This window comes from Mauremys mutica, chromosome 5 (genome assembly GCF_020497125.1).
Source record: "Mauremys mutica isolate MM-2020 ecotype Southern chromosome 5, ASM2049712v1, whole genome shotgun sequence".
In the NCBI taxonomy this organism is placed as follows: Eukaryota; Metazoa; Chordata; order Testudines; family Geoemydidae; genus Mauremys; species Mauremys mutica.
In genome coordinates this window covers 1,753,651-1,772,278 of record NC_059076.1, presented here as the reverse complement: position 1 = coordinate 1,772,278, position 18,628 = coordinate 1,753,651, and the positions used below count along the sequence as shown (strand labels likewise).

The following is an 18,628-nucleotide window of genomic DNA, read 5'->3' as shown; positions in this document are numbered from 1 at the left end:
CTGTGCCTGGGACACAAGTATGCTGTCCTTGGGAAAACAATTAATTCCACCGTTCTGTTCACAAGGAATATAACCCAGCAATGAACAATAAAATCCTTTCCTACATAATCCCAAGCAATGAAATGCTGAACTCAAAAAGAACAGTGTGATACAGGGGACATTATTGGGGACAGCAAACAAAGGCTCTAAGGAAGGACAGGGTTAAGATGAACTAAAACATGAACAATATCACAAATTACCCACCTGCCGGCATTCCCCATTGCACACAACTCCCAGTTCCCTTCTTAGCACCCGAACAGGCAGATGAGATGCTGAGGACAAGTCCTGCAATGAGTGCTGAAGCAATGTGAAGGTGGGCAGGCCTGTGTATATATATTTAAAATAAAGGTGTTGCCTTGCAGGCTTTCACCGCCGGATGAGGCTGGGTCCTTTCCTGTGTCTCTGGTTTGGAGTCCTGTGGGGGTGACAGCAGGCCCTAAGTAGCTAATGCCAGAATGGTTCTCTGTCTCCCTGATCACTGGTCTCTGCAGGGCTGGCACTCCGTGATGACATACTAAATCCCATCATAGTTCAAAGTCCCCTGGGCCCTGTGTATGGGGAGAGGAAGCTGAGTACAAACTTCCTAGGCCATGTTGCTCCTCTCCCCATCCCAGCTCTAAACTTAAACAGCCCCAAAGTGAAAAACAGAACAATCCCTTCACCTCTGAGGCAGCCTTGTTTCCTCCCATTGAGGGACTGAGTAGTCCTGACACCTCATTGGCTCAGAAAACTCTATAGAAATCAAGCCCTCCAAAACTTCCCATTGGCTTTTGTAGGAGTTTTGAGTCTGTTCTGTCCCTGTTCCGCTCCCTAAGCAGGCTGGGAAATGGTGTCCAGAGGACCTGGAGCCAGTGTTGCTGTAGTCCAGAGAGTAGGACCCCAAGGAGGCTCAGTTCAGTGCTGCAGGAGCTACCAAACTCCACAGGGGTTTACACTGACATCAGTTCAAGTTTTATCATGGAAAAGGAAGTTTAAATCAAATGAAGAGCATCCACAGTGTTGGGCACCAGTTTTGCTAACTGATTTTAAGTTAAATGGGCTTTAGAACATAAGAACATAAGAAAGGCCGTACCGGGTCAGACCAAAGGTCCATCTAGCCCAGTATCTGTCTACCGACAATGGCCAACGCCAGGTGCCCCAGAGGGAGGAAACCTAACAGGCAATGATCAAGTGATCTCTCTCCTGCCATCCATCTCCATTCTCTGACAAACAGAGGCTAGGGACAACATTCCTCACCCATCCTGGCTAATAGCTATTGATGGACTTAGCCACCATGAACTTATCCAGTTCCCTTTTAAACATTGTTATAGTCCTAGCCTTCACAACCTCCTCAGGTAAGGAGTTCCACAAGTTGACTGTGCGCTGCGTGAAGAAGAACTTCCTTTTATTTGTTTTAAACCTGCTGCCTATTAATTTCATTTGGTGACCCCTAGTTCTTGTATTATGGGAATAAGTAAATAACTTTTCCTTATCCACTTTCTCAACATCACTCATGATTTTATATACCTCTATCATGTCCCCCCTTAGTCTTCTCTTTTCCAAACTGAAGAGTCGTAGCCTCTTTAATCTTTCCTCATATGGGACCCTCTCTAAACCCCTAATCATTTTAGTTGCTCTTTTCTGAACCTTTTCTAGTGCTAGAATATCTTTTTTGAGGTGAGGAGACCACATCTGTACACAGTATTCGAGATGTGGGCGTACCATGGATTTATATAAGGGCAATAATATATTCTCAGTCTTATTCTCTATCCCCTTTTTAATGATTCCTAACATCCTGTTTGCTTTTTTGACCGCCTCTGCACACTGCGTGGACATCTTCAGAGAACTATCCACGATAACTCCAAGATCTTTTTCCTGACTCGTTGTAGCTAAATTAGCCCCCATCATGTTGTATGTATAGTTGGGGTTATTTTTTCCAATGTGCATTACTTTACATTTATTCACATTAAATTTCATTTGCCATTTTGTTGCCCAATCACTTAGTTTTGTGAGATCTTTTTGAAGTTCTTCACAATCTGCTTTTGTCTTAACTATCTTGAGCAGTTTAGTATCATCTGCAAACTTTGCCACCTCACTGCTTACCCCTTTCTCCAGATCATTTATGAATAAATTGCATAGGATTGGTCCTAGGACTGACCCTTGGGGAACACCACTAGTTACCCCTCTCCATTCTTAGAATTTACCATTAATTCCTACCCTTTGTTCCCTGTCCTTTAACCAGTTCCCAATCCATGAAAGGAACTTTCCTTTTATCCCATGACAGCTTAATTTACGTAAGAGCCTTTGGTGAGGGACCTTGTCAAAGGCTTTCTGGAAATCTAAGTACACTATGTCCACCGGATCCCCCTTGTCCACATGTTTGTTGACCCCTTCAAAGAACTCTAATAGATTAGTAAGACACGATTTCCCTTTACAGAAACCATGTTGACTATTGCTCAAGAGTTTGTTTTTCTATGTGTCTGACAATTTTATTCTTTACTATTGTTTCAACTAATTTGCCCGGTACCGACGTTAGACTTACCGGTCTGTAATTGCCGGGATCACCCCTAGAGCCCTTTTTAAATATTGGCGTTACATTAGCTAACTTCCAGTCATTGGGTACCGAAGCCGATTTAAAGGACAGGTTACAAACCTTAGTTAATAGTTCAGCAACTTCACATTTGAGTTCTTTCAGAACTCTTGGGTGAATGCCATCTGGTCCCGGTGACTTGTTAATGTTGAGTTTATCAATTAATTCCAAAACCTCCTCTAGTGACACTTCAATCTGTGACAGTTCCTCAGATTTGTCACCTACAAAAGCCAGCTCAGGTTTGGGAATCTCCCTAACATCCTCAGCCGTGAAGACTGAAGCAAAGAATCCATTTAGTTTCTCCGCAATGACTTTATCATCTTTAAGCGCTCCTTTTGAATTTTGATCGTCAAGGGGCCCCACTGGTTGTTTAGCAGGCTTCCTGCTTCTGATGTACTTAAAAAACATTTTGTTATTACCTTTGGAGTTTTTGGCTAGCCGTTCTTCAAACTCCTCTTTGGCTTTTCTTATTACACTCTTGCACTTAAGTTGGCAGCGTTTGTGCTCCTTTCTATTTGCCTCACTAGGATTTGACTTCCACTTTTTAAAGGAAGTCTTTTTATCTCTCACTGCTTCTTTTACATGGTTGTTAAGCCACGGTGGCTCTTTTTTAGTTCTTTTACTGTTTTTCTTAATTTGGGGTATACATTGAAGTTGGGCCTCTATTATGGTGTCTTTAAAAAGGGCCCACGCAACTTGCAGGGATTTCACTTTAGTCACTGTACCTTTTAACTTTTGTCTAACTATCCCCCTCATTTTTGTATAGTTCCCCCTTTTGAAATTAAAGGCCACAGTGTTGGGCAGTTGAGATGTTCTTCCCACCACAGGGATGTTGAATGCTATTGTATCATGGTCACTATTTCCAAGCGGTCCTGCTACAGTTACCTCTTGGACCATCTCCTGCGCTCCACTCAGGATTAAATCCAGAGTCGCCTCTCCCCTTGTGGGTTCCCGTACCAGCTGCTCCATGAAGCAGTCATTTAAAGTATCGAGAAATTTTATCTCTGCATTTCGTCCTGAAGTGAAATGTTCCCAGTCAATATGGGGATAATTGAAATCTCCCACTATTATTGGTTTCTTAATTTTGATAGCCTCTCTAATTTCCCTTAGCATTTCATCATCACTATTACTGTCCTGGTCAGGTGGTCGATAATAGATCCCTACTGTTATATTTTTACTAGAGCATGAAATTTCTATCCATAGAGACTCTATGGAACCTGTGGATTCGCTTAAGATTTTTACTTCATTTGAATCTACACTTTCTTTAACATATAGTGCCACTCCTCCCCCTGCACGGCCTGTTCTGTCCTTCCGATATATTTTGTACCCCGGAATGATTGTGTCCCATTGATTGCTCTCAGTCCACCAGGTTTCTGTGATGCCTATTATATCTATATCCTCCTTTATCACAAGGCACTCTAGTTCACCCATCTTATTATTTAGACTTCTGGCATTTGTGTACAAGCACTTTAAAAACTTGTCCCTGTTTATTAGCCTGCCTTTTTCTGATGTGCCAATTTCTTTTTTATGTGACTGTTTATCATCTGATCCGGCCCTTACATTATACTTCTCATTCCTCTGCTCCTGACTATAACCTGGAGATTCTCTATCATCAGACTCTCCCCTAAGAGAAGTCTGTGTCCGATCCACACGCTCCTCTGCAGCAGTAGGCTTTCCCCCTTCTCCTAGTTTAAAAACTGCTCTACAACCTTTTTAATGTTTAGTGCCAGCAGTCTGGTTCCACTTTGGTTTAGGTGGAGCCCATCTCTCCTGTATAGGCTCTTCCCATCCCAGAAGTTTCCCCAGTTCCTAATGAACGTGAACCCCTCCTCTCTACACCATCGTCTCATCCACGCATTGAGACTCTGAAGCTCTGCCTGCCTACCTGGCCCTGCGCATGGAACTGGGAGCATTTCTGAAAATGCCACCATAGAGGTCCTGGATTTCAGTCTCTTCCCTAGCAGCCTAAATTTGGCTTCCAAGACATCTCTCCTACCCTTCCCTATGTCATTGGTACCTACATGTACCACGACCACTGGCTCCTCCCCAGCACTACAAATAAGTCTATCTAGATGCCTCGAGAGATCCGCAACCTTCGCACCAGGCAGGCAAGTCACCATACGGTTCTCCTGGTCATCACAGACCCAGCTATCTACATTTCTAATAATCGAATCTCCCATTACTAACACCTGCCTTTTCCTAGAAACTCGAGTTCCCTCCCCCGGAGAGGCAACCTCAGTGCGAGAGGTAACCCCAGCACCATCTGGAAGGAGGGTCCCAACTGCGGGAAGGTTTCCCTCTGCTCCCATTGACTGCTCTACTTCCCTGGGCCCTTCTTCCTCCTCAACAGCACAGGAGCTGTCTAAGCGGAGGTGGAACAATTCTACAGTGTCCCGGAAAGCCTCATCAACATACCTCTCTGCCTCTCTCAGCTCCTCCAGTTCCGCCACCCTGGCCTCCAAAGTCCGTACATGGTCTCTGAGGGCCAGGAGCTCCTTGCACCGACTGCACACATACGCCACCCGCCCCCAGGGCAGGTAATCATACATGCGACAGTCAGTGCAATAAACTGGAGAGTCCCCACTCTGCTGCTGGGCTTCTGCCTGCATTGTCTCCTAGTTAGTGAAAGGGTGGTTTACGGAAGTAGTCTTGGAATATAGTTTGGTTTACAGGTTTTTGGATTTTACGGGGGGGCCACAGGGAAGGGGTTACGGCCGGCGAGGGACTCCCGCTCCCTTCCCACTCCCCTTCTAAACTCCCTTGCGAAACTCCCTGTTAGCAGCCCCTGGTTGCTTGTGCGCGGCTTTATAAAGCCCTGGCCTGAGTGAATGCCCCGCCCACTGATTAAGGCTCAGCCAATTACCAGAGGCTTCGAGCTTTCAAACCTGCCTCCAACTGCCAGCCAGAGCACACGGTCCCTCAAACAACCAAACAAACAAACAGACTGACAAACACAAGCTCAGCACACAGCAAGTAACCCCCAAACACAAACAAACACACACTACAGACAGTCACTTACCCCACAGATGCTGTATTAGCTCCTCCTTCACCTGGAGAACTCCCTTGCGAAACTCCCTGTTAGCAGCCCCTGTTCACTTGGAAAACAGAGGAACCCTTAGCAACAAGTTATCTGAAGTTTGTTGTCTTTGATTTTCCCTTTTAGGTGGATGTAGCAGGCCTTAGGCAAAGGTGAGTTGGGAGTTGCTTTTCACTGCACTATGTCAAGCTCACAAACAACATATTTGCAAGCTGAAAATAAGACCAGGCCAGTCACAGTCACTGTCCCTCTGTCCCCAAGGCGCGGGGGTGTTTCACTTCTTACTAAAGTGATTTAATTCCTCAGGAGGGTGGATCATTCATGCTAGGGAATGAAAGGGAAAATCATTTTAGGAATTCCCTCTGCCATTTGGAGAGGTCCTACTCCCCCTTCCCAGTTAAAGTTCTGAGCTACATGCTAAAGGCACTTTCTCTCTGAGGGCTTGGTTTCATGATGCAGCAGTGCAGGAGTGATGGGATTAAATGTTATGTTTAGATTTGAAGTTTCCATGTCTTCAAAAGAATCACTTGACCCTGGACTGAGAAGTGGGAAGCATTTAGCATCTTCTGACCACACATGGATTGTGCAGGTCGGCTCCAAGAAAAACAAAAGTGAGTAATGGAAATTCTGCCTCTGCCTTTGCCTCCGGGAGCACTTCACTTATCATCTGGATTTGCGAGAGGACTAAAACAATGTATCTGTGTAACTACACCTGTTATCCATTCAGTTACTGACCTCTGCCGATGCTCACAATGTTCTCCATTTGGGGAGTGGGCTTTGCTCTCCCATTCCCTGGGTGCTAAAAGGAGCCTTTTCACGCCAGACTCCTTTCCAGACTCCTGATCTTTGGTCAGAGTTCAGGGAAATGCTGGCCTCAGCTTAGATATCTCCAATGCCAATGTGGGGATTCGCAAGGGAGTTCAGTAAAAGCCACGTTTCCTTACCAAAGAATGTTCGGAGTGAAAAGACAAAATGAAAGGGAGCATGAGAAAATGGCATAAACTTAGCCTCTCACTTTGGGAAGGACCTCCAATCAGGCGCCAAATTATTGACAGTGTCTGGGCTAGGCAGGAGGAACAACAGACTGACACAACACAGAAAATGCGCTTTTCTCCAGCAGGCAGCCTGTGTGTCACCTCTTTCCGAGGAAGGACTCTGGGATAATTAGAGGTCACTTCTGGGAATGTGGAGCCTCGTGGTGACTCTAAAACAATAATTATGGGAAGACCCTTTCTTTAGCATGGCCTGGACAGGTTCAGCCTGAGAGATGAAGCTACAATAAGATCCAAGAAGCTGAAGCAAGAAATATTTAAACTGTAAATAAGGCACACATTTTTAAAGGGGATGGTAACTAACCATTGGAACCAATTGACAAGGGTTGAGGTGGATTCTCACAGTCTACAAAACAAGATATACCTTTAAAAAATGAAAAAGGTCTATTCTAATTCCAAATAAATTATTCTGGGAAATTCCTCTGGCCTGTGTTCCACAGGAGGTCAGACTAGGTGATCACAATGATCCTTTCTGGGTTTGAAATCTGTAATTACTGGCTCTTGGTAGCCATCAAACTTGGCCTAGGGAAGTCGTCAAAATATCAAGGTAAAAGTGACTCTTGGGCTCAGTAATTTGGTGGAGTGGTGAGTTTGGTAGCAGACACTGTTGGTGACATGTGTTGAGAGATGCTGGTACCATCTGGCAGCAGAGAAAGGGGCTGTCAGCAGAGAGAGGATTCCTCAGAGGAGAGGAGGATTGAGTAAGTAACACCAGAAAAAATTTTGCTCCTAGAGAGAGAAAGTGCTGGAGAGAATGTGTCTGAGAAGCAGAATGGGGCTTCAAGTCATGTTGTTGAAGAGACGCAAACTCTGAAACGTGGTATCAGTGAAACATCTCAGGACCTGACACCTCCCACTCTGAATCCATCAGTGGAGGAAGCTGAGGACAACCAGGTAGATATTGGTTATATAGTGTAAATATGCAAACTATTATGAGGAAGTCCACTTCCATAAATTCAAATGGCTTGACGCAGTGCCCTGGGGTGAGTCAGTAGGAATTCTGGGCGCTGTATCTGGTCCCATGGTCTGCATATTGTTATACACTAAGGGAGAACTCAAATGTACATGTTTTCTCTGTTACAATATTAACAAATAAGGTCTAACCCCATTGTTCTCCAACCGAGTCAAAGTCCCCAGCTATCATTTCCACTTTGTCTGGAGCTTCAGCCTACCAGTAATTGCCCTTCCGTCTCATATAAAAACTAGGATGCTACAACTTTGAAATGGGAGAGGAATATTTTTTGTCACTCTCCCAAAACACAGAAATGTCTGGAATTCTATTACAGACAAGTATCAGAGGGGTAGCCGTGTTAGTCATAGAATCATAGAATCATAGAATCTCAGGGTTGGAAGGGACCTCAGGAGGTCATCCAGTCCAACCCCCTGCTCAAAGCAGGACCAAACCCAACTAAATCATCCCAGCCAGGGCTTTGTCAAGCCCGACCTTAAAGACCTCTAAGGAACCACCACCTCCCTAGGTAACGCATTCCAGTTCCTCACCACTCTACTAGTGAAAAAGTTTTTCCTAATATCCAACCTAAACCTCCCCCTCTGCAACTTGAGACCATTACTCCTTGTTCTGTCATCTTCTACCACTGAGAACAGTCTAGATCCATCCTCTTTGGAACCCCCTTTCAGGTAGTTGAAAGCAGCTATCAAATCCCCCCTCATTCTTCTCTTCTGCAGGCTAAACAATCCCAGTTCCCTCAGCCTCTCCTCATAAGTCGTGTGCTCCAGCCCCCTAATCATTTTTGTTGCCCTCCGCTGGACTCTCTCCAATTTATCCACATCCTTCTTGTAGTGTGGGGCCCAAAACTGGACACAGTACTCCAAATGAGGCCTCACCAGTGCTGAATAGAGGGGAATGATCACATCCCTCGATCTGCTGGAAATGCCCCTATTTATACAACTCAAAATGCCATTAGCCTTCTTGGCAACAAGGGCACACTGTTGACTCATATTCAACTTTTCGTCCACCGTAACCCCTAGGTCCTTTTCTGCAGAACTGCTCCCCAGCCATTCGGTCCCTAGTCTGTAGCAGTGCATGGGATTCTTCCGTCATAAGTGCAGTACTCTGCACTTGTCCTTGTTGAACCTCATCATATTTCTTTTGGCCCAATCCTCTAATTTGTCTAGGTCCCTCTGTATCCTATCCCTACCCTCCAGCGTATCAACCACTCCTCCCAGTTTAGTGTCATCTGCAAACTTGCTGAGGGTGCAGTCTACACCATCCTCCAGATCGTTAATGAAGATATTGAATAAAACCAGCCCCAGCACCGACCCTTGGGGCACGCCACTTGATACCAGCTGCCAACTAGACATGGAACCATAGATCACTACCCGTTGAGCCCGACCATCTAGCCAGTTTTCTATCCACCTTACCGTCCGTTCATCCAGCCCATAGTCGGGATCTGTAAAAGCAGCAAAGTGTCCCGTGGCACCTTATAGACCAGGGGTAGGCAACCTATGGCACGGGTGCCGAAGGCGGCACACGAGCTGATTTTCAGTGGCACTCACACTGCCTGGGTCCTGGCCACCAGTCTGGGGGCCTCTGCATTTTAATTTAATTTTAAATGAAGTTTCTTAAACATTTTAAAAACCTTATTTACTTTACATACAACAATAGTTTAGTTATATATTATAGACTTATAGAAAGAGACCTTCTAAAAACATTAACATGTATTACTGGCACACGAAACCTTAAATTAAAGTGAATAAATGAAGACTCGGGACACCACTTCTGAAAGGTTGCCGACCCCTGTTATAGACTAACAGACGTATTGGAGCATTAGCTTTTGTGGGTGACAAGTTCATGTAGTGTCTCTCCCCTGGCATGGCTGAAGCCACCTAACTACTGCCTGCTAATCGGAGGAGATTCTCCTCCATCCTTGTTCTGGATTTGGCTCCTGAGTTCTTTATTTTGGTACCTGATGTCGCCACCAAGGTGACACTTCTCTGTGCCTGGGACACAAGTATGCTGTCCTTGGGAAAACAATTAATTCCACCGTTCTGTTCACAAGGAATATAACCCAGCAATGAACAATAAAATCCTTTCCTACATAATCCCAAGCAATGAAATGCTGAACTCAAAAAGAACAGTGTGATACAGGGGACATTATTGGGGACAGCAAACAAAGGCTCTAAGGAAGGACAGGGTTAAGATGAACTAAAACATGAACAATATCACAAATTACCACCTGCCTGCATTCCCCATTGCACACAACTCCCAGTTCCCTTCTTAGCACCCGAACAGGCAGATGAGATGCTGAGGACAAGTCCTGCAATGAGTGCTGAAGCAATGTGAAGGTGGGCAGGCCTGTGTATATATATTTAAAATAAAGGTGTTGCCTTGCAGGCTTTCACCGCCGGATGAGGCTGGGTCCTTTCCTGTGTCTCTGGTTTGGAGTCCTGTGGGGGTGACAGCAGGCCCTAAGTAGCTAATGCCAGAATGGTTCTCTGTCTCCCTGATCACTGGTCTCTGCAGGGCTGGCACTCCGTGATGACATACTAAATCCCATCATAGTTCAAAGTCCCCTGGGCCCTGTGTATGGGGAGAGGAAGCTGAGTACAAACTTCCTAGGCCATGTTGCTCCTCTCCCCATCCCAGCTCTAAACTTAAACAGCCCCAAAGTGAAAAACAGAACAATCCCTTCACCTCTGAGGCAGCCTTGTTTCCTCCCATTGAGGGACTGAGTAGTCCTGACACCTCATTGGCTCAGAAAACTCTGTAGAAATCAAGCCCTCCAAAACTTCCCATTGGCTTTTGTAGGAGTTTTGAGTCTGTTCTGTCCCTGTTCCACTCCCTAAGCAGGCTGGGAAATGGTGTCCAGAGGCCCTGGAGCCAGTGTTGCTGTAGTCCAGAGAGTAGGACCCCAAGGAGGCTCAGTTCAGTGCTGCAGGAGCTACCAAGCTCCACAGGGGTTTACATTGACATCAGTTCAAGTTTTATCATGGAAAAGGAAGTTTAAATCAAATGAAGAACATCCACAGTGTTGGGCACCAGTTTTGCTAACTGATTTTAAGTTAAATGGGCTTCACTTGGAAAACAGAGGAACCCTTAGCAACAAGTTATCTGAAGTTTGTTGTCTTTGATTTTCCCTTTTAGGTGGACGTAGCAGGCCTTAGGCAAAGGTGAGTTGGGAGTTGCTTTTCACTGCACTATGTCAAGCTCACAAACAACATATTTGCAAGCTGAAAATAAGACCAGGTCAGTCACAGTCACTGTCCCTCTGTCCCCAAGGCGCGGGGGTGTTTCACTTCTTACTAAAGTGATTTAATTCCTCAGGAGGGTGGATCATTCATGCTAGGGAATGAAAGGGAAAATCATTTTAGGAATTCCCTCTGCCATTTGGAGAGGTCCTACTCCCCGTTCCCAGTTAAAGTTCTGAGCTACATGCTAAAGGCACTTTCTCTCTGGGGACTTGGTTTCATGATGCAGCAGTGCAGGAGTGATGGGATTAAATGTTATGTTTAGATTTGAAGTTTCCATGTCTTCAAAAGAATCACTTGACCCTGGACTGAGAAGTGGGAAGCATTTAGCATCTTCTGACCACACATGGATTGTGCAGGTCGGCTCCAAGGAAAACAAAAGTGAGTAATGGAAATTCTGCCTCTGCCTGTGCCTCCGGGAGCTCTTCACTTATCATCTGGATTTGCGAGAGGACTAAAACAATGTATCTGTGTAACTACACCTGTTATCCATTCAGTTACTGACCTCTGCCGATGCTCACAATGTTCTCCATTTGGGGAGTGGGCTTTGCTCTCCCATTCCCTGGGTGCTAAAAGGAGCCTTTTCACGCCAGACTCCTTTCCAGACTCCTGATCTTTGGTCAGAGTTCAGGGAAATGCTGGCCTCAGCTTAGATATCTCCAATGCCAATGTGGGGATTCACAAGGGAGTTCAGTAAAAGCCACGTTTCCTAACCAAAGAATGTTCGGAGTGAAAAGACAAAATGAAAGGGAGCATGAGAAAATGGCACAAACTTAGCCTCTCACTTTGGGAAGGACCTCCAATCAGGCGCCAAATTATTGACAGTGTCTGGGCTAGGCAGGAGGGACAACAGACTGACACAACACAGAAAATGCGCTTTTCTCCAGTAGGCAGCCTGTGTGTCACCTCTTTCCGAGGAAGGACTCTGGGATAATTAGAGGTCACTTCTGGGAATGTGGAGCCTCGTGGTGACCCTAAAACAATAATTATGGGAAGACCCTTTCTTTAGCATGGCCTGGACAGGTTCAGCCTGAGAGATGAAGCTACAATAAGATCTAAGAAGCTGAAGCAAGAAATATTTAAACTGTAAATAAGGCACACATTTTTAAAGGGGATGGTAACTAACCATTGGAACCAATTGACAAGGGTTGAGGTGGATTCTCACAGTCTACAAAACAAGATATACCTTTAAAAAATGAAAAAGGTCTATTCTAATTCCAAATAAATTATTCTGGGAAATTCCTCTGGCCTGTGTTCCACAGGAGGTCAGACTAGGTGATCACAATGATCCTTTCTGGGTTTGAAATCTGTAATTACTGGCTCTTGGTAGCCATCAAACTTGGCCTAGGGAGGTCGTCAAAATATCAAGGTAAAAGTGACTCTTGGGCTCAGTAATTTGGTGGAGTGGTGAGTTTGGTAGCAGACACTGTTGGTGACATGTGTTGAGAGATGCTGGTACCATCTGGCAGCAGAGAAAGGGGCTGTCAGCAGAGAGAGGATTCCTCAGAGGAGAGGAGGATTGAGTAACACCAGAAAAAATTTTGCTCCTAGAGAGAGAAAGTGCTGGAGAGAATGTGTCTGAGAAGCAGAATGGGGCTTCAAGTCATGTTGTTGAAGAGACGCAAACTCTGAAACGTGGTATCAGTGAAACATCTCGGGACCTGACACCTCCCACTCTGAATCCATCAGTGGAGGAAGCTGAGGACAACCAGGTAGATATTGGTTATATAGTGTAAATATGCAAACTATTATGAGGAAGTCCACTTCCATAAATTCAAATGGCTTGACGCAGTGCCCTGGGGTGAGTCAGTAGGAAGTCTGGGCGCTGTATCTGGTCCCATGGTCTGCATATTGTTATACACTAAGGGAGAACTCAAATGTACATGTTTTCTCTGTTACAATATTAACAAATAAGGTCTAACCCCATTGTTCTCCAACCGAGTCAAAGTCCCCAGCTATCATTTCCACTTTGTCTGGAGCTTCAGCCTACCAGTAATTGCCCTTCCGTCTCATATAAAAACTAGGATGCTACAACTTTGAAATGGGAGAGGAATATTTTTTGTCACTCTCCCAAAACACAGAAATGTCTGGAATTCTATTACAGACAAGTATCAGAGGGGTAGCCGTGTTAGTCATAGAATCATAGAATCTCAGGGTTGGAAGGGACCTCAGGAGGTCATCCAGTCCAACCCCCTGCTCAAAGCAGGACCAAACCCAACTAAATCATCCCAGCCAGGGCTTTGTCAAGCCCGACCTTAAAGACCTCTAAGGAAGGAGATTCCACCACCTCCCTAGGTAACGCATTCCAGTTCCTCACCACTCTACTAGTGAAAAAGTTTTTCCTAATGTCCAACCTAAACCTCCCCCTCTGCAACTTGAGACCATTACTCCTTATTCTGTCATCTTCTACCACTGAGAACAGTCTAGATCCATCCTCTTTGGAACCCCCTTTCAGGTAGTAGAAAGCAGCTATCAAATCCCCCCTCATTCTTCTCTTCTGCAGGCTAAACAATCCCAGTTCCCTCAGCCTCTCCTCATAAGTCGTGTGGTTCATCCCCCTAATCATTTTTGTTGCCCTCCGCTGGACTCTCTCCAATTTATCCACATCCTTCTTGTAGTGTGGGGCCCAAAACTGGACACAGTACTCCAAATGAGGCCTCACCAGTGCTGAATAGAGGGGAATGATCACATCCCTCAATCTGCTGGAAATGCCCCTATTTATACAACTCAAAATGCCATTAGCCTTCTTGGCAACAAGGGCACACTGTTGACTCATATTCAGCTTTTCGTCCACCGTAACCCCTAGGTCCTTTTCTGCAGAACTGCTGCCCAGCCATTCGGTCCCTAGTCTGTAGCAGTGCATGGGATTCTTCCGTCTTAAGTGCAGTACTCTGCACTTGTCCTTGTTGAACCTCATCATATTTCTTTTGGCCCAATCCTCTAATTTGTCTAGGTCCCTCTGCATCCTATCCCTACCCTCCAGCGTATCAACCACTCCTCCCAGTTTAGTGTCATCTGCAAACTTGCTGAGGGTGCAGTCTACACCATCCTCCAGATCGTTAATGAAGACATTGAACAAAACCGGCCCCAGCACTGACCCTTGGGGCACGCCACTTGATACCGGCTGCCAACTAGACATGGAACCATTGATCACTACCCGTTGAGCCCGACCATCTAGCCAGTTTTCTATCCACCTTACCGTCCGTTCATCCAGCCCATAGTCGGGATCTGTAAAAGCAGCAAAGAGTCCTGTGGCACCTTATAGACCAGGGGTAGGCAACCTATGGCACGGGTGCCGAAGGCGGCACACGAGCTGATTTTCAGTGGCACTCACACTGCCCGGGTCCTGGCCACCAGTCTGGGGGCCTCTGCATTTTAATTTAATTTTAAATGAAGTTTCTTAAACATTTTAAAAACCTTATTTACTTTACATACAACAAAGTTTAGTTATATATTATAGACTTATAGAAAGAGACCTTCTAAAAACATTAACATGTATTACTGGCACACGAAACCTTAAATTAAAGTGAATAAATGAAGACTCGGGACACCACTTCTGAAAGGTTGCCGACCCCTGTTATAGACTAACAGACGTATTGGAGCATTAGCTTTTGTGGGTGACAAGTTCATGTAGTGTCTCTCCCCTGGCATGGCTGAAGCCACCAAACTACTGCCTGCTAATCGGAGAAGATTCTCCTCCATCCTTGTTCTGGATTTGGCTCCTGAGTTCTTTATTTTGGTACCTGATGTCGCCACCAAGGTGACACTTCTCTGTGCCTGGGACACAAGTATGCTGTCCTTGGGAAAACAATTAATTCCACCGTTCTGTTCACAAGGAATATAACCCAGCAATGAACAATAAAATCCTTTCCTACAAAATCCCAAGCAATGAAATGCTGAACTCAGAAAGAACAGTGTGATACAGGGGACATTATTGGGGACAGCAAACAAAGGCTCTAAGGAAGGACAGGGTTAAGATGAACTAAAACATGAACAAAATCACAAATTACCCACCTGCTGGCATTCCCCATTGCACACAACTCCCAGTTCCCTTCTTAGCACCCGAACAGGCAGATGAGATGCTGAGGACAAGTCCTGCAATGAGTGCTGAAGCAATGTGAAGGTGGGCAGGCCTGTATATATATTTAAAATAAAGGTGTTGCCTTGCAGGCTTTCACTGCCGGATGAGGCTGGGTCCTTTCCTGTGTCTCTGGTTTGGAGTCCTGTGGGGGTGACAGCAGGCCCTAAGTAGCTAATGCCAGAATGGTTCTCTGTCTCCCTGATCACTGGTCTCTGCAGGGCTGGCACTCCGTGATGACATACTAAATCCCATCATAGTTCAAAGTCCCCTGGGCCCTGTGTATGGGGAGAGGAAGCTGAGTACAAACTTCCTAGGCCATGTTGCTCCTCTCCCCATCCCAGCTCTAAACTTAAACAGCCCCAAAGTGAAAAACAGAACAATCCCTTCACCTCTGAGGCAGCCTTGTTTCCTCCCATTGAGGGACTGAGTAGTCCTGACACCTCATTGGCTCAGAAAACTCTGTAGAAATCAAGCCCTCCAAAACTTCCCATTGGCTTTTGTAGGAGTTTTGAGTCTGTTCTGTCCCTGTTCCGCTCCCTAAGCAGGCTGGGAAATGGTGTCCAGAGGACCTGGAGCCAGTGTTGCTGTAGTCCAGAGAGTAGGACCCCAAGGAGGCTCAGTTCAGTGCTGCAGGAGCTACCAAACTCCACAGGGGTTTACACTGACATCAGTTCAAGTTTTATCATGGAAAAGGAAGTTTAAATCAAATGAAGAACATCCACAGTGTTGGGCACCAGTTTTGCTAACTGATTTTAAGTTAACTGGGCTTCACTTGGAAAACAGAGGAACCCTTAGCAACAAGTTATCTGAAGTTTGTTGTCTTTGATTTTCCCTTTTAGGTGGACGTAGCAGGCCTTAGGCAAAGGTGAGTTGGGAGTTGCTTTTCACTGCACTATGTCAAGCTCACAAACAACATATTTGCAAGCTGAAAATAAGACCAGGTCAGTCACAGTCACTGTCCCTCTGTCCCCAAGGCGCGGGGGTGTTTCACTTCTTACTAAAGTGATTTAATTCCTCAGGAGGGTGGATCATTCATGCTAGGGAATGAAAGGGAAAATCATTTTAGGAATTCCCTCTGCCATTTGGAGAGGTCCTACTCCCCCTTCCCAGTTAAAGTTCTGAGCTACATGCTAAAGGCGCTTTCTCTCTGGGTTGACTTGGTTTTATGATGCAGCAGTGCAGGAGTGATGGGATTAAATGTTATGTTTAGATTTGAAGTTTCCATGTCTTCAAAAGAGTCACTTGACCCTGGACTGAGAAGTGGGAAGCATTTAGCATCTTCTGACCAGACATGGATTGTGCAGGTCGGCTCCAAGAAAAACAAAAGTGAGTAATGGAAATTCTGCCTCTGCCTGTGCCTCTGGGAGCACCTCACTTATCATCTGGATTTGCGAGAGGATTAAAACAATGTATCTGTGTAACTACACCTGTTATCCATTCAGTTACTGACCTCTGCCGATGCTCACAATGTTCTCCATTTGGGGAGTGGGCTTTGCTCTCCCATTCCCTGGGTGCTAAAAGGAGCCTTTTCACGCCAGACTCCTTTCCAGACTCCTGATCTTTGGTCAGAGTTCAGGGAAATGCTGGCCTCAGCTTAGATATCTCCAATGCCAATGTGGGGATTCACAAGGGAGTTCAGTAAAAGCCACGTTTCCTTACCAAAGAATGTTCAGAGTGAAAAGACAAAATGAAAGGGAGCATGAGAAAATGGCACAAACTTAGCCTCTCACTTTGGGAAGGACCTCCAATCAGGCGCCAAATTATTGACAGTGTCTGGGCTAGGCAGGAGGGACAACAGATTGACACAACATAGAAAATGCGCTTTTCTCCAGAAGGCAGCCTGTGTGTTATCTCTGTTTGAGTTAGGACTGTGGGGGTAATTGGGGGGAATGTGGAGCCTTGTGATGATGCTAAGAGGATAATTATAGGAAGGGCATTCCTTTACCCTGGACGAGTTCAGTCTAGCAGATAAAACTACAAGATCCTAGCGGCTGACGTGAGATGGATTTAAACTGGAAATAAGGTGTACGTTTTTAACAGGTAGGTAACTAATCATTGGGTCAAATTAACACGGCTCGAGCTGGATTCTTACAGTCCCAAAAAACAAGATTTGATGTATCCCCCCTCCAAAAATCTACTCTGATTCAAAATAAATTATTCTGGGGAAGGTCTCTGGCCTGTGCACCACAGGAGGTCAGACAAGGTGATCACAGTGATCCCTTCTGACCTTGGAATCCATAAATCACTAGCTCTTGGTGGCAGTCAAACTAGGCCTAGGGAAGCCACAAAAATGTCAAGGTAAATGTGACTCATGGGCTAAGTAATTCGGTGGAGAGGTGATTTTGGCAGCAGTGACTGTTGGTGGGATGTATTGAGAGAGGCTGGTACCATCTGGCAGCAGAGAGAGGATTCCTCGGAGGAGAGGAGGTTTGAGTAAATAACACCAGAAATCATTTTCACCCTAGAGAGAGAAAGTGCTGGAGAGAACGTGTCTGAGAAGCAGAACGGGGCTTCAAGTCATGTTGGTGAAGAGACACAAACTCCCAAACATGGTATCAACAGAACATCCCAGGACATGACACCTCCCACTGCAAGTCCAACAGTGGAGGAAGCTGAAGGCATCCAGGTAGGGACTAGTTAAATAGCATAAATAGTCAAACTACTGTGCGGAAGCCCAGTGGCCTAAAGTCAGATGGCTTGGCCCAATGCCCTGGTATCAGTGAGGAGGAAGGCTGGGCATTGGATCAGGTCCCCTGCTGGGCACTTGCTTATGCACTTAGGGAGCACACTGACGTTCCTGTTTTCTCTGTTACAATGTGCACAAGTTAGATCTAACCCCATTGTTGTCAAAACCAGCCAAAGGCCCCAGTCCTCATTACCACTCTGTCTGGGACAAGTGTCAGCATTCTTGTAATTCCTCTTCTTCCCCTTGTAAAACTGGTTTCCTGGAACTTTTGAAATGGGAAAGGAATATTTATTGTCACTCTCACAAAACACAGAAGTGGCTGGAATTCAATTGTAGACAAGTTCATGGAGTCTCTCTTCCAAGGCTTGGCTGAATCCTCTTCCCTGGTGCTTGCTAAACAGAGGGGCACCTCCCCCCTCTTTGCATGGCTTGGCTCCTGAGTTTCTTATTTCAGCACCTCAAGGTCACACCTCTCTGTGCCTGGGTCCCAGGGGCACTGTCCTTGGGAATATAACTAATTCTACTACTCTGTTCGCAAGGAATATAACCCAGCACACAAACAAGAATGTCCAGTCATACAAGTCCCAACCAATGAAATGCCACACTGAAAGAGAACAATGTAACAAAACACGCGCGGGGGGTGGGGGGCGAACGGGCTAGTGGGAACAGGAACTAAAGGCTCTAGGGAAGGAAAATTTTAATGTAACTAAAATACTAAAACATCAACAAGATAAAAAATTCCGCATCTCTCTGCATTCCCCAATGCACAGCCCCCAGCTCTCTCCCTGGCACCAGCCTAGAAGGATGGTATACTGAGGATAAGCCCTGCAACAAAGGCTGTGGAGCTGTGAAAGTCAACTAGGTTACACAAAAAGAAAGGGGCTCTCTTATGGATATAAACTGGACACTAGGAAGTTTAGACTTGAAATTAGACGAAGGTTTCTAACCATTAGAG

General features: G+C 45.6%; 1 protein-coding gene across 1 annotated transcript in view; it reads left to right on the top strand.

The window, feature by feature from the left end:
• The window catches only part of LOC123371173, a 71,129-nt gene that overhangs the window by 39,921 nt on the left and 12,580 nt on the right, over positions 1-18,628 (top strand). The window contains exons 8-16 of the mRNA XM_045018472.1: positions 5,772-5,797; positions 6,141-6,256; positions 7,431-7,591; positions 10,803-10,828; positions 11,172-11,287; positions 12,458-12,618; positions 15,827-15,852; positions 16,198-16,313; positions 17,453-17,613. Of these exons, the coding sequence (XP_044874407.1) occupies positions 5,772-5,797; positions 6,141-6,256; positions 7,431-7,591; positions 10,803-10,828; positions 11,172-11,287; positions 12,458-12,618; positions 15,827-15,852; positions 16,198-16,313; positions 17,453-17,613 (909 nt within the window). The remainder of the gene's footprint in view (positions 1-5,771; positions 5,798-6,140; positions 6,257-7,430; positions 7,592-10,802; positions 10,829-11,171; positions 11,288-12,457; positions 12,619-15,826; positions 15,853-16,197; positions 16,314-17,452; positions 17,614-18,628) is intronic.